The 14,208-nt window shown below is 47.9% G+C and overlaps 1 protein-coding gene across 1 annotated transcript; it reads left to right on the forward strand.

Moving 5' to 3' along the window:
* The first annotated feature begins 1,628 nt into the window (after positions 1-1,628).
* On the forward strand, positions 1,629-9,825 carry LOC117052257 (metal transporter CNNM4-like). Its single transcript, XM_033159051.1, has 4 exons — positions 1,629-2,979; positions 4,742-4,876; positions 7,586-7,708; positions 9,582-9,825. Exons 1-4 carry the CDS (start codon positions 1,692-1,694, stop codon positions 9,812-9,814), a joined length of 1,779 nt encoding a protein of 592 aa, XP_033014942.1. The 5' UTR covers positions 1,629-1,691; the 3' UTR covers positions 9,815-9,825.
* The last annotated feature ends 4,383 nt before the right edge of the window (positions 9,826-14,208 follow it).

Genomic DNA, 14,208 nt, shown 5'->3' on the forward strand with positions numbered 1-14,208 from the left:
CTCTGTCCAAAAGTGGTTGTTGTTGGTGAACTAGAAGGAGCTGGTAATAGGCACTGCCAGTGTGGCTACCAACATTGCCTGGACCCCTCAAGTGACAATGTTGGATCTAGGTGTACCCACAAGATGTGAACCTGCTCCTTCCAGAGGAGTGCAACCCCGAACAGAGCAGGCAATCTTCCCACCTCCTGGACTCAAGAATTTGGAACATAGAGTACCTCAGTCTTTTCAAGATTCAGTTTCAATCTGTTGGCCCACATCCAGCCCATCACTGCTTGGCATTTCAGCTGCCTTTCCTGATTCAGATGGAACAGAGAGAAAGAGTTGGGCGACAGTCATATGTTGGTGACAACTACGGTACTTGATTGCAGCTCCCAGCGGCTTCATATAGGGGTTAAACAGCATGGTAGGGCAAGCTGTGTAGTAACCACTTCCACCTGAATATTAGAATCATAGATACATTTGAGAGTATATCTCTTCAGAGCCGGACAGCCTAAGTGCAGGAACAAAACTGTGGGGTGAATATTTCAGCCAATAATAGCATTTCTGGAAGCAGTAGGGGAACATGCCCTTTTTATGATAAATTGCACAGCATTACTCCATGAGGATGTTAATGTAACTCCAAAGACAGGATCAATCTCCTGAAAGATCCCTCACCTTCAACCATCACCACCTTCTGCACAAACTCAGATCTGTTCCAGGACCTTGGAATTATTGATACAAATGCATACTTGGGAGCTAGAGAGATCAACCAACGTAAGCTTTAGTACACTTTTTTTTCCTAGACTATGCATCCTCCCCCCCCCTTTAACATGACATGCTTACTTTTTGGAACTGTTGGGAACTCTGGATTGTAACTAGTGTTGTGAGTTGACAGGAGACCACTGTTTCTCTCATGGAACTACAGTTCCCAGACTGATTTAACAAACAATCCCTCTGCCCAGGAAGGAAAAAATAATAATACTAGTAGGGTGATAACTTTCTTTTTGACCAATGTCTAATACAGGAGTTAGGAACCTTTTCCAGACTTAGAGCCATATTTTCTCCTGTGTGACCTTCTGGGAGCCGCATGTCAGTGGTGGGCAGGGCCAGAGACAAATGTGAGGGGAGCAATGCATATACTTTTTAATCTTATGCACAGTAGGCTTATTTTACGCACCCTCATCTATACTACATTCAAGCAACCAAGAGGCATTATCAGAGTTCAAGGACACATTCCAGTCAGGAGGAAACACTCACAGAAGTGGCAAAGTACGGTTGGTGAAGAGGGTGTGGCCCAGGGAGAGGAAATATGGCTGAGGAAAATGTGTAGCGTAGAGAAAGTCCTGAAGACCAGAGAGATCTGGAGGGCCATTTTCTCCCTCAGAGCAAGAACTGGCCATCTGTTTAGGGCACTGACCTCTGACAGGATCTTCCCTTCTCCCCACACCATGGAAGAATATATCAAATATCTCCTTCAAGGGTGGAGTTATTTAAGCTACTAGGAAACAGTGTGGCATGCAAATGAGGTGAGTGTGTCTGCATATGAGGTGGGTTTATGACATGTGCTTGTACAGTCCAGTGTGTGCACCTAGAGAGTAACTGGAGGGATGAGCTGGAGGGATGAGGATGCAGGACTGGCACTGCTGCTGCTGCTAAGGTGTCTCTTCTTTCTGCTGACGACGTTCCCTTTGCCAGCCACTGCTGGGAATGGGATGTCTAGTAGCACAGTCATTATAGGCATGAGGGTGGAGAACAGCACCAAACCAGGTACTACAGTCTTGGAAGACGGCACCATCCAAGTGGTGGAAGGAAGCACCATCCGGCTTCGGATCTTCGGTCAGGGCATCCACCGACCTACTTGCCAGATGATATACTTTGCTGACTTACCTGATGCATCAGATGCTAATGCTAATGCGGACCCCTGCATCAAGAAGACCAGCGACATGCTGGTGAACCCATACTGCCATGACGTACGGAACACCACCGCCCTGCTGGATGTGGCAGTCCAGATCCTGCGGAAGGAAATCGAATTCAAGAACTATGTGATGTGCTTGGAAGATCATTCAGGCAAGTCGCGGTATTGGTTCAGCGACCACAATTTGATGATCCAAGTGATTGAGGGAGATGAATTCAAACTGCCTCTCTGGCTGAAGATACTCCTGGCGGTCATCCTGCTGGCTTTGTCAGGTATGTTTAGTGGTCTCAACCTGGGCCTAATGTCCCTGGACCCCATGGAGCTGCGCATCGTCAAGAACTGTGGCACACCCATGGAGAGGAAGTACGCCACCAGGATCGAGCCCGTTCGACGGCACGGCAATTACCTGCTCTGTTCTTTGCTCCTCGGCAACGTCTTAGTCAACGCCTCCTTTACCATACTATTTGACTCCATGGTTAGCGCAAGCATTCTGGCTATAGTGGCCTCTACATTTGGCATTGTTCTCTTTGGGGAGATAATCCCCCAGGCCCTCTGCTGCCGCCATGGCTTGGAAGTGGGTGCCAAAACCATTGTTATCACCAAGTTTGTCATGCTGCTGACTTTCCCTCTCTCCTACCCTATGAGTAAAATACTGGACTATGTACTCGGTCAAGAAATGGGCCTCAGGTACAACCGAGAGAAGCTGATGGAGATGCTGAGGCTGACCGAGCCGTACATGGACCTGCTGAAGCAAGAGCTGAATATCATCCAAGGAGCACTGGAGCTGAGGACTAAGGCAGTGCAGCACGTCATGACCCCACTGCACGACTGCTTCTTGCTCAACAGCAACGCCATCCTTGACTTCAACACCATGACGGAGATCATGGAAAGCGGCTACACACGCATCCCCATTTACGATAAGGAGAGGACGAATATAGTTGATATGCTGTATGTCAAGGATCTAGCCTTTGTGGACCCAGATGACTGCACTCCGCTGAAGACGATCACTAAATTTTACAACCACCCAGTGCATTTTGTTTACCAAAATACCAAACTGGATGCCGTGCTTGAAGAGTTCAAAAAAGGTAACAAGGTGGAGCAGGGACGTCTTAGCCATTGAGGCTACTGGCGCAAGGTGCCACGGTGCCACAGCCTGGGGAGGGCGTCTGCACCCTCCAGCCCCGCTGGCAGCGCCGCTCTCGCCCACCTCTTCTCAGGCTGCGGACGCAGGGAGGCCGTCAGCGAGCCTCCTGTCGGGACTGCAGCCAGGGCTCCCTGGACAGCAGTGCCGTGCTGCTGCTTTGGGCAAACAGGCAGAGGCGGAGGTGGAGCACAGCTGGCAGCATCCCCACCTGCCACTCTGTGCCCTCTGGCTGCCCGTTGCGCCTGGCCCTGCCCAGCAGAGCGCGAGGGACACCGGAGGGATCTTTGTGCCAGGGTGCCGGATTTACTTACAGGAGGTGGGGTGAGAGAAGAGTTCAGCATCCCCTTATATAGCATCCTGTCAGGGGCAGCCCAACCTGTTTTGCCACCTGAGGTGAAACAGGAAAGTGCCACCCGCTCTGCCACAGCCTTGTGAGAGCCCCACAAGACCTCATGGAGCTCTTGCAGGGCTCTCACAAGATCTTGCCATAACTCAGAAGCCTCAGCCACCTCTCCTTACTTCTCCACCAGTGGGGGCACCCATGGCAGCACCCCTTGAATTCTGCCAGCTGAGTCGGCTGCCTCACTCTGCCTCATGGGTGAGCTGGCCTGAGCACATGGCTCTCTCATCGTTCTTGGCCTCTGTCAGATGACTGTCCTGTAACTTCTCCCACTATATAGCCACAAGGATGTAAGAAGAGCCCTGTGAGATCAGGCCAAAGGCCCATCTTAGTCCAGCATCCTTTTCTCCCAATGGCCAACCACATGCTTATAGGTAGCCTGCAAGCAGGACCTGAATGCAACAGCCCTCTCTCCACTTGTGATTCCCTGCAACCTATGAATCCTATGCAGAAGCAGGTGACTGCAGAATCAGCTACAAGCACTTTAAAGATTGCAGACAGCTTTCCTGAAGGAACAGGAGAAGGCTCTCCTACAGCCTTCCCCAAACCTGGTGCCAATCTCCAGGTGTTGTTTTACTCTAACTCACAGCCGGAATAGGGATGACAGGAGTTGTGGTCCAACAATATCTGGAGGGCACCAAATTGGGGGAGGCAGATATACTATGACTCTTGTTTAAATGCAAAAGTTGTCTTAGTTAAAGCAGAATGGAAGTGGGGGATCTACAGGATGAAAGAAAAAGGCCTATCGGAGGAGGGATTGCATTGAAAGCAGAAAAGCAGTCCCTGACACCTCCCATTTAAAAGGGTCAAATAGCAGAGATGTGGAATATTATTTCCCATCTGAGACTTTGGAGAGCCACTGCCAGGCAGAATAGGCTGCGCTAGACAGACAAATGGTCAGAACTACAGATAAGTTTGCTGAAGAGCTGTAAGGCACACCTTGAGAGACACAGGTTCCCCATCTCCATGAAGGAACATCTGTGGGCCAAAGCCAAGATTATATAAGAATTTTATTTAATGGATATAACTCTTTAAAACTTTTTTTGAAACGAATTTTTATATATATTTATTTGTTTGTTTTTAAAAACACCATCAAATGATGTCTTGGCCTCAGTGCATGGTTGTAGCCAGGATTTTTGTTGGGGGGGGGCAGGACTTTGTTAGGGGCAGAACCGATGTGATTGGTCAGTTAGTTACCGTAAGTACTTCTATTGTTTTACTTGATCTAGGAGAGCAGTTGCCCCCTGCTTCTCCCCTTGGCTATGCCCATGCCTCAGTGATATAACCAAAGTCTTCCCCACAGGTAAATCTCACCTGGCCATTGTCGTAAAGAAGAATGAGGTTGAAAATGAAGATGAAGTGTTGGGTATCGTGACCCTGGAGGATGTCATTGAAGAGATAATCAAGTCAGAGATCCTGGACGAATCAGATCTCTACAGTTAGGTTCATTCCTAGTTGTGTGTGTGTGTGTGTGTGTGTGAGAGAGAGAGAGAGAGAGAGAGAGAGAGAGACTCACTGCATTATATTTCCTCATCTTGGGTGTGGGTGGGGAAGCTATGGCTCTACAGATGTTGTTGGACTCTAACTTCCATCAGCCCCAGTTAGTATGGCCAATTTGTAGTGATGATGGGAGTCCTACAATATTTGGCAGGCCTTGTATTCCTCATCTGACTTCAGGTGAAGGCTTAACACACACTGTGCTGTGCCAGGTGCAACTGAATTTTGTTCCCACCAATGGTGGCTCAGCTAGCTTATCTTGGACCACTGCCATTTCTGCAGAAAACTCTCTGAGAAGAATTGTAGAGGGAAAATATCATGATCAGCACTAGTTGTTTCCAACTGAATTTTGCTCATTTCTCTTGCAGTCTGCCTAGAATCAATAGTGCCATGAAGTAATATGGGACTCTGGCCTTAGGTTTAGGGTTATTGAGATACTGTTGCAGGAGCTATAATTGCTCCAAGCTGCAATGTTATGAAGCACCAATAGGCAGAATTAAAATAAGGAAATTATGGGCTGTCAAAACAAGGTGGTGCAGAAGTCCAGGACCTCAGTCACCAGAAGCAAGTGAAGGAATGCACATTTATCTGAGGAGCCCTCCTGAATAATCATTACCTATTTGCACCACTGCTTCTGACCTGCTCCCAATGGTGACTGGTGCCCATTGGGCCTGGTGGAGCTCAGGGCATTGCAAACAGAGCTGGGGAAAACAATAGGCGAAGCGAATAGTGTTGTCTATGGCAACAAAACAGTTCCCCCAACCCATTTCACGGAAGGCAACATGGTGAGGCTCAGAGGCACTGCCCCACTTTGTCCTCTTGAGGGGCGCTCTCTAGTTGCTCCCCAGTCTTGCCTCATGGTTTGCTCCTCAACCTTGCTTCCTGATTCGTCCTCCAGTTCCAACCACCTTCTTGGTCCTGACTGCTGGCTTTGCCCCTGGACTCTGATCCCTTTGTGCAACTCCTAGTTCCCGGTTTGGGCCCCCCCAGCTCATTAAACTGCTGACAGGTATGGAGCACTGCCGTTTATCCTTACCCAGCCCTCTGCGTTGCCAGGAAAAATGAGAAGCTTTGAGAGATCCCAAGTAAAATCTAGGTTGCGTGCTGCCGGTATTTTCAAAAAAGGCTACACTCCATGGATATATAAACTCTGAACTTGATCTTGCCAGTTAAACACATTTATATTTATACAAAGGTATTTCTTTGGTGTGCTCTGAAGGGCCATGATGCAGCCAACATGCTGAAGATAAGCAGATCTGGGACTGCTCAGTGCCTTGGCGGGGGACCACATGGGGAGTCCTGTGTATGCCATTTTGGGTTCCATCATGGAAAATTTCAAGAAAAGCCTAACTTAGGGTATCCCTGCCACCAGAGGTGTGGTGGGTGGTGTTGTGAGGGGAGGAAAGGAGATACCTCAGTGGTGATATCGACTTTGATACCATTTCAGTATCAGGCAAAGGTCTCAGCTGTTTTATCTCTGCTGATCACTCGGACTGGGGAGACCCACCCAGGGACCATAAAACTCACTGGGTGACTTTGGGCCAGTCACTATCTCTCTGCCTAGCCTACCTCGCAGGACTGGTGTGAGGATGAAAGGTGTAAGGGGGGAACATCTGGATTTGTTAGCTGCCGTAAATGTACTTGTGAAGGCTGGAGTATAAAGCCACCCAAAAATGTAAAACAAAATAATATCATACTTCCTTTATCAAGCTTTTTGTATGGCAGCTCCTACACTTTGGAACTCCCTGCCTGTTGACATCAGGCAGGTGCCTTCACTGTGCTCATTTTGGAACCTGCTTAAAACATTTTTATTTAGGCAAAGCTATCCAGATACAGTGGTACCTCTAGTTACGAACTTAATTCGTTCCGGAGGTCCGTTCTTAACCTGAAACTGTTCTTAACTAGAGGCGGGCTTTCGCTAATGTGGCCTCTTGCTGCCGCTGCGCCGCCGGCACACGATTTCCATTCTCATCCTGGGGCAAAGTTCTCAACTTGAGGTAACTCTTCCAGGTTAGTGGAGTTTGTAACCCGAAGCGTTTGTCATCTGAGGCGTTTGTGACTCAAGGTACCACTGTACATGGATGTTGATGTGTTTTAATTACATTTTAAATGTTTTCAGTTACATGTTTTGAACTGTTTTATTGATCATTTTAACACTTCTTGTAAACCACTTTTTATTATTACAGGTGGGTAGCCGTGTTGGTCTGCCATAGTCGAAACAAAGTAGAATTTTCTATTTTGTTTCCACTTTTTATTATGAAGAAGTGGTATATACATTTTGTTTTTTAAAAATAAAATCCAAATGTATGTCATTCACAGTAGAATCTGCAATCTTTTTGACAAGGGCTAACAGGGGAAGCAAAATTGGTGATCACCCCCTCGGAAGGGGGGACAAGACAGGAAGCTCTCAAATTGCACATCATTGAAACTTCACTGGTTTCTGAGCCATCTCGCAGATAGCTACCATGTGCTTTCAGATTTTCCTCAGTGTTCATGAGGACTAGAAGCATATATGTTCTTTTTGATCCATATGCGACTGCGAGATTCTGCTCTCTCCATTTCCTTCCACTCCTACATTACATAGTGTGCCCGTGGCTGCTTCTGTAACCACACAATGTAGTGATTCTTTATTTGCTTTCCTCCCTTGCAGCCGACAATCGTGCCAGAAGAAGAGATGCCAGCCCAAGGAAGTGGGACTTCTCTGCCTTCAGGGGCACTGAGTTGAAGATCTCCCCTCAGCTACTCCTGGCTGCACACCGCTTTCTCTCTACAGGTACGAGCCTTCAGGGACCACCTGGGCCACTGGAAAGGTGGAGAAGGCAGTCTTAGCATGACCATGAAATCAGCCTGATAACTCCTTGCAGGGCTGACCCTGCTGCGCAGCAGGATAAATTGGCCTGCTTCAGGCAGCACTGTGATGGGCAAGGTGGGCCTGGCCCTACCATTAGGCAGAGTGAGGGGGCTGCCTCGGGCGGCACATGCTGGGAGCAGTGAGGTGCTTGAGGACAGAGCTGTGTGTGCCACACCATCTGCCCTGCACATCCTAAACTAGTATGAACATGAGTACATAAAAAGAGCCATGCTGGATCAGGCCAAAAGCCCATTGCACCCAGCACTCTCTTCTCACAGTGGCCAAGCAGATGCCAATGGGAAGTCAGTCTGCCAGCAGGACGCCAGTGCAACTGCACTCTCCCCAGCAACTGGAGTTCAGAATAGGAAAGGACGAGAAATTTGATTCAGTTCACACTTAAAGCCAAACCTACCTGATTCACATTTTCTGAAACAATACAAGAACTGAAACATAGCCATCCTAGAACATTTGTACTTCCTCGATGTCTGCAGCCCAGTTATCCAGCCATGTAATGTGCACAAAAATGCATTAATTGGGGTCAAGTGCCGTAAAAATGCATATATTAGTAACAGATGTAAAACAACTACCGTATTTTTTGCTCCATAAGACACACTTTTTCCCTCCTAAAAAGTAAGGGGAAATATCTGTGCGTCTTATGGGGCGAATGGTGGTCCCTGGAGCTGAATTGCCCAGGGGCCAAAAGAAGATTGTGCTTTTTATTTTACAAAGAGAAAAGGGGGTGTTGAAAGGACCCGCTCAGCAGCTGATCAGCAAGACATCGGGAGAGAGATAAGAGTCCCGGCTCCCTTTCAGCCCCGCCCTCTTGCCCAGGCCTCCATTGTTGAATGTGCTGCAGAGGGAGGTTGTTTGTTACCCCAGCGACATGTGACTGGCTGATTAGATTATCTGTCTGGAAACTGTAGAAAAGGCTCCCTTTACTTTAGAAGCTGCAGAAATGTGAGTTGAACCCCATAAAAATGGGGCTTTTCCTCTTTGCTTTCCCCCCTTTGCAATAGGAGCTTTGCTTTTCCCCCTTTGCAAAAAAAGCTGCAAAACTTTTAGCTGATCCTCAAAAAACCCAAGGTTTTTCCCTTTGCAAAAAAGCTGCAAAACATTTAGCTGATCCTCAAAAAACCAGGGCTTTTCCCTTTGCAAAAAAAAGCTGCAAAACTTTTAGCTGATCCTCAAAAAAACCAGGGCTTTTCCCTTTGCAAAAAAGCTGCAAAACTCTTAGCTGATCCTCAAAAAAAACAGGGCTTTTAGAGGAAAAGCAGAATTTTTTTTTTCCCTCTAAAAATGAGGTGCGCCCTATGGTCCAGTGCGCCCTATGGAGCGAAAAATACGGTAGTTATCATAAATAAAAGTGCTGCAGAGAGGAAGAGCGGTAGCACATCAGCTTTGAATGCAGAGTCCCAGGTTCAGTCCCTGCCCCCAGCTTCTTCAAGTAGGGCCAGGAATGTCCCGTCTGATCTGAAACTTAAAGCCAAACCTACCTGAGTCGTACACATGCATATTTAAACTCCTAGCTCTGTACACGTACAGAGTATCTTCCCACTGAGCTGTGCTCCTGCTCAGTTCCTGTTCACTTCAGTGCAGCAGGCACAAAAGGATTTCCAGGTAGCTGACACCCATAATGTGTGAGTGCCATCACTCTCCCACTCTGTTCCATCTGATGCCACCCACCATCTACCTCCAGCTGGCTAACTTGCCTTGCCTCATGGTGGCATGGATCTGGGAAAGGATTTTGCTCCCAGGAAGCGTCCTTTGATTCCTGTGCCCTCTCCTTGTCTTGCAGAGGTCTTGCAATTTTGCCCGAGCCTCATCTCCGAGAAGTACCTGCTACGTCTCCTCAAGCATCCTGGTGTCATCTGTGAGCTGAAATTTGATGAGCAGAACAAGGAATCTCCCGGACACAACTTGTATGAAAAGAACAAGCCAGCAGATTACTTCATTCTCATTTTACAGGTACTTTGTTGGCACTTCCTACTCTCTCCGCACAGCCAAGGAAGCACCAACTGCATGGCCTAATCTGTGGGTCATCAATGTGCACATTTGGTAGCCAATGTGCCCACAGAAGTCTTCCTGGTGCCTACTGGGTCCCATCTCTGTGCTGAAACTTAAGAAAGGCCTTCTTTAGCCAAGGGGGGGGGGTGCTTACAGCACACATGTGAGGCCCACAGCAACTTCTCTGGTTTGGCAGAAGGGCCCATGGATGCAGGAGGTTTGGTACCCCCTGCTTAGGCTATAGTCATGTATCCAGATAAGACGACTCTCATGGTCCCCTCCAGCTCTACAGTTCCATGATTCTGTGACCCTGCTAGTGACAGGCCAATTGGAACAGAGTCCACCTTAAAAGCCTTATCACTGGTGGCACTCCATGTGGCATGTCAGTACCAAATGCGTGTCCTACGGGAACTGTGTACAGCATCTTCAGGCCAATGTTACAAAACACAAGAGGGGGAGGTACCCATGAGGTCATCTGGATCAACCCCCTCGCGTAGGAGGAAATGTGCTCACCATCATCTCTAGTGGGGCATGACACACTACAGGATATATATAACTACACACCAGCATACATGTATATAAGTGCAGACATACAGAAATTATACAATAGGAAGGCCACTGCTGGACATCTAGTCCAGCCCCGCAAGCCGGAAAACCAGTATACACGCAAACATACACACATGCATCCAAATTAATTCTATTAGTAATCCTGTTTAGGGTAATAATTGGTGCCATAATAGGAATATGCAGCTGCCCCATACAGGGATTGGACCTGACAGCTTTGGCAGTTTGTATCAGGCACTGAGCACAAACCCTCCATTGTAGATGCCAAGAGATAAACCAGGCATCTACGGCGAATGTGCTTGTGCAGATCACATGGCGATGACCATGTGGCCAAAAACAAAATGGCGCCAACCACGTGACCAAAAACAAAATGGAGCCGGCCATGTGATCATAGCAGCATGGCGCCGTCCATGCGTCAGGGACAAAATTAACACCACCTGTGTGAAATAAACTGGCGCCAAACTTGTGTCCCCAAGGGGGGGTTAACCTGGATGCAGCCCCTCCCTACCCCCATTCCCCCAAGGAGGCTGCTGCCTGTGGACCCAGCAATCTGCCCGGCAGCACCAAAATAAAGGAAGCCCAGCATTGAGGATGAGGCGACAACAGGCGCTGTGACATAGAGACCCGGGCCATGTTACCTTAAGAGTAAAGGTGGGTCCAATTGTAGTGGTGGCCCAAAGGGCCACAATAAATGTGATAATGTGTACCCCTGTAAATCCTTGAGTGTGCTTTTAATAGAAAAGTTATGGTAACCTGTTATGTACTTTATGAAACTGATGATTTTGCAAGTCCATCCCCCCAGCCATTGGGGCAGGAGTACAGCTAATATGTGAATCACAAAGATACAGCTTAAAGCTAGAACATAAGTTGCTACATGGTGCAAATGGCTACACGTAACATAGGTTCCCAACATGCACACTAACACAGTGTAACAGAACATGGTGGGAATCAGAACTTAATCTGCAGAAATTGCCAATGCTTATTGCGCAAGTGTATTAAACATGAAATGAAGTAATGATGTATGTGATTGGTGGAAATTGAAATGTTTTGTTTGAAATTTTATAAATACCACTGCCTGGACCACCAGGCAGGGTTGCAGTTTTGCGGAACGATCCGACTGTGACCCAGTGCTTTGCAATAAACAACGCTGGACTCCTAACTCCTCACGTTTCTGAGTTGTATTGGTGTAAATTCAGGAGAAAAGCTATTTTCTGGCTTACAATGCAACAACGACCGTCCTTGCCGTTCCTCTGACCAGAATGGCTGACCAGCATTGACTGCAGCCTCCTTTTCTGGTCCTCAGCTTTGCCCCCAGGGCCGCAGCTGATTGGCTGATGGTGCCGGTCACCTGAATGACCTACAGCCTACGGGGCGGCCCAGGGGATGGAGCAACGGGCGTCATGACCCCGTGGGTCAGGGAAGCCGTGCCGGGTTGCAAAAGCCACCCACGTCATGACTGGTGAGCGGTCATTAGCAGGTCTAACAAGTAAAATAAGACATCAAGTATATTGTGGAGTATTTATAAAATAACTGTAAACATGTGAAAATGCTAGCAGGATTAAGGTAAACAGCAGTATAATATATAATAAAGGAATAATAAAAGGAAAAGGGAACTAAATGGATATATGAGAATATGCAGGAATGGTGGGGAAATTAAAGGAACCAGGGAAGAGAAAGAAGGGAAGTCATTGAATGCTTTATTATAAAGAAAGAAATTAACGGGGGAAATGTTTATTTTAACGTGGATATGATATTGGAAATTGTAATATTGCAATAATGATCATAAATAAAATTCATTTAAAAAGATTGATGGGAATCAAAGTCCAGCAACATCTAGAGAGCCACAGGTTCCCCATACCTGCAGTACTGTAAGATAATAATAATAATAATAATAATAATAATAATAATAATAATTTTCTTGCAGAATCATAGAATTGTAGAGTTGGAAGGGACCACGAGAGTCATGTAGTCCAACCCCCTGCAGTGCAGGAATCTTTTGCCCAATATGGGTCTCGAATCCACAACCCTGAGATCAAGAGTCTCATGCTCTACCGACTGAGCTGTTGTGCACAACAGAGTGATAGCAGCTGGTCCCTACTTAGAATTAAGGAGCAGGCCTTCTTTCTGGGCCTATCCTACGCATGCCAAAGCAACCAAGCCCGTTGTTTGAGAGATAATGCTTGTCTGCAAGGTTTTCTTTGATTGGGTTTCTTGGGAGTTCTGCTTGCCATGGAATGGATTGCTGTGAGATTCCAGATTGGCTTGGGTGCTACAGGTTGACCCTTCTATGACAAATCAAGTTTAAAGGTCCTAATATTGCCTCTCTGTTCCAGGGAAAGGTGGAGGTCGAAGCTTGCAAGGAAAACATGAAGTTTGAGAACGGACCCTTCTCCTACTATGGAGTCATGGCCTTGGGTTCACCCCTCCAAGAAGGTAATCTGCATTCCTTCTCCTCCCACAGTCAGAAACTCTCCTCACTTTATAGTTTAGGCTGTAGTCCTAATCACGTCTGCTCAGAAGCAAGTCCTACTGAATTCAATAGGGCTTACTCCCAGGTAGGGAGATAAGAATACATCATTTTCCATTATGTCCTCTATTTGTCTCATGCATCACTGTTTCCGTTCCACAGCAGTTCATTATCCACTAAAAAGTGCATTACTTGCCTTTCTGCTGTAGCAAAATTACATAAATTATGTTGCTATTACATTATTCCACCCCATTTATTTCAAGTCAAAGGAAACACAATGCAGATGGCAGGAAAAAATGATAAGTATCTATGATTTGTGGACTGAAAGAAACACAAGTACATCCCAGGTTCAGTTGCTAGAGCATAGGTGGGTTTTCTGCGGGAAAAGCAGCAGGGCAAAGGCAGAAAACCTCTTGGACCCATGCTTTCCACACATAGGACAAGCGGATGTATGGGTGAGCCCTATGAGCATTTGTTTGAGGAACAGTTTATAACAAGGAGCATGCATCCTAGTTTGTTTGTGGGCAGGGGCAGAGGAAGGGGTGTGTGGTGGGGGCGGTCCGCCCCAGGTGTCACCACTGGGGGGGACGACACAAAATGCTAGGCGGCACTCACCGCAGGGCCTGCAGCGCATCCGAGCCACGCGTCTTTCCTGGGAGTGACGTGGTGGCTTGGGCACCTGCAGGCTCCGTGCTGCCCCAAACGGTCCGCCCACTGCCTCCCCCCCCCAGCTGTACAGCGGCTGAGGGGGAGGAGGCAGGAAGACTTCTTGGAGGCCCCGCAGAGCATCCTGCCCCACCTGGCCCTGACCCGTGGGCACCTGGCCCCGCCCCTGGGCGCAGGGGGCGTGCGCCGCCCCAGGCACCTGATCGACTTATTCTGCCACTGCTTGTGGGATGTTTATACACCTTTTCGTTAAGCAGAGGCACCAGGTTGCCCCTGAGATTGAGGAGGCCCGGCATGTGATGCATGCAAAATGTCACATTGTCTGGAGGAGACAAGCACTTTGGAGGAGCTGGGCACTGAAGCTGTGATGCCGCATGTACATGACAACCCACATGTGCAATGCGCACCAGCCTCCCTCAACAAATATTGAGGGGGCTGAAGATACCTCGGGCCCCTAGAGTTGGCACACCTGCCGTTAACCATTCAGTACACGCTTGTTAATTCTGTGTCCAGGGCGGCTGTCTACCAGCTCCATCTGGTACGCAGGTTGAGACCCTACCTGCCCGCAGACTGTCTCGCCAGAGTGGTGTATGTTCTAGTTATCTCCCGCTTGGACTACTGCAATGCGCTCTATGTGAGGCTACCTTTGAAAGTGACCCGGAAACTGCAATTAATCCAGAATGCGGCAGCTAGACTGGTGACTGGGAGTGGCCGCCGGGAC

The sequence above is a fragment of the Lacerta agilis genome, chromosome 8 (genome assembly GCF_009819535.1).
Source record: "Lacerta agilis isolate rLacAgi1 chromosome 8, rLacAgi1.pri, whole genome shotgun sequence".
NCBI classification, from domain to species: Eukaryota; Metazoa; Chordata; class Lepidosauria; order Squamata; family Lacertidae; genus Lacerta; species Lacerta agilis.

Excerpts from the sequence above, each read along its gene's own strand:
- LOC117052257 (XM_033159051.1), top strand. The coding sequence starts at position 1,692 with ATGTCTAGTAGCACAGTCATTATAGGCATGAGGGTGGAGAACAGCACC. Across the intron at positions 2,980-4,741 it reads GCTTGAAGAGTTCAAAAAAG|GTAAATCTCACCTGGCCATT; the intron begins GTAACAAGGTGG and ends TCTTCCCCACAG. Across the intron at positions 4,877-7,585 it reads GGACGAATCAGATCTCTACA|CCGACAATCGTGCCAGAAGA; the intron begins GTTAGGTTCATT and ends CCTCCCTTGCAG.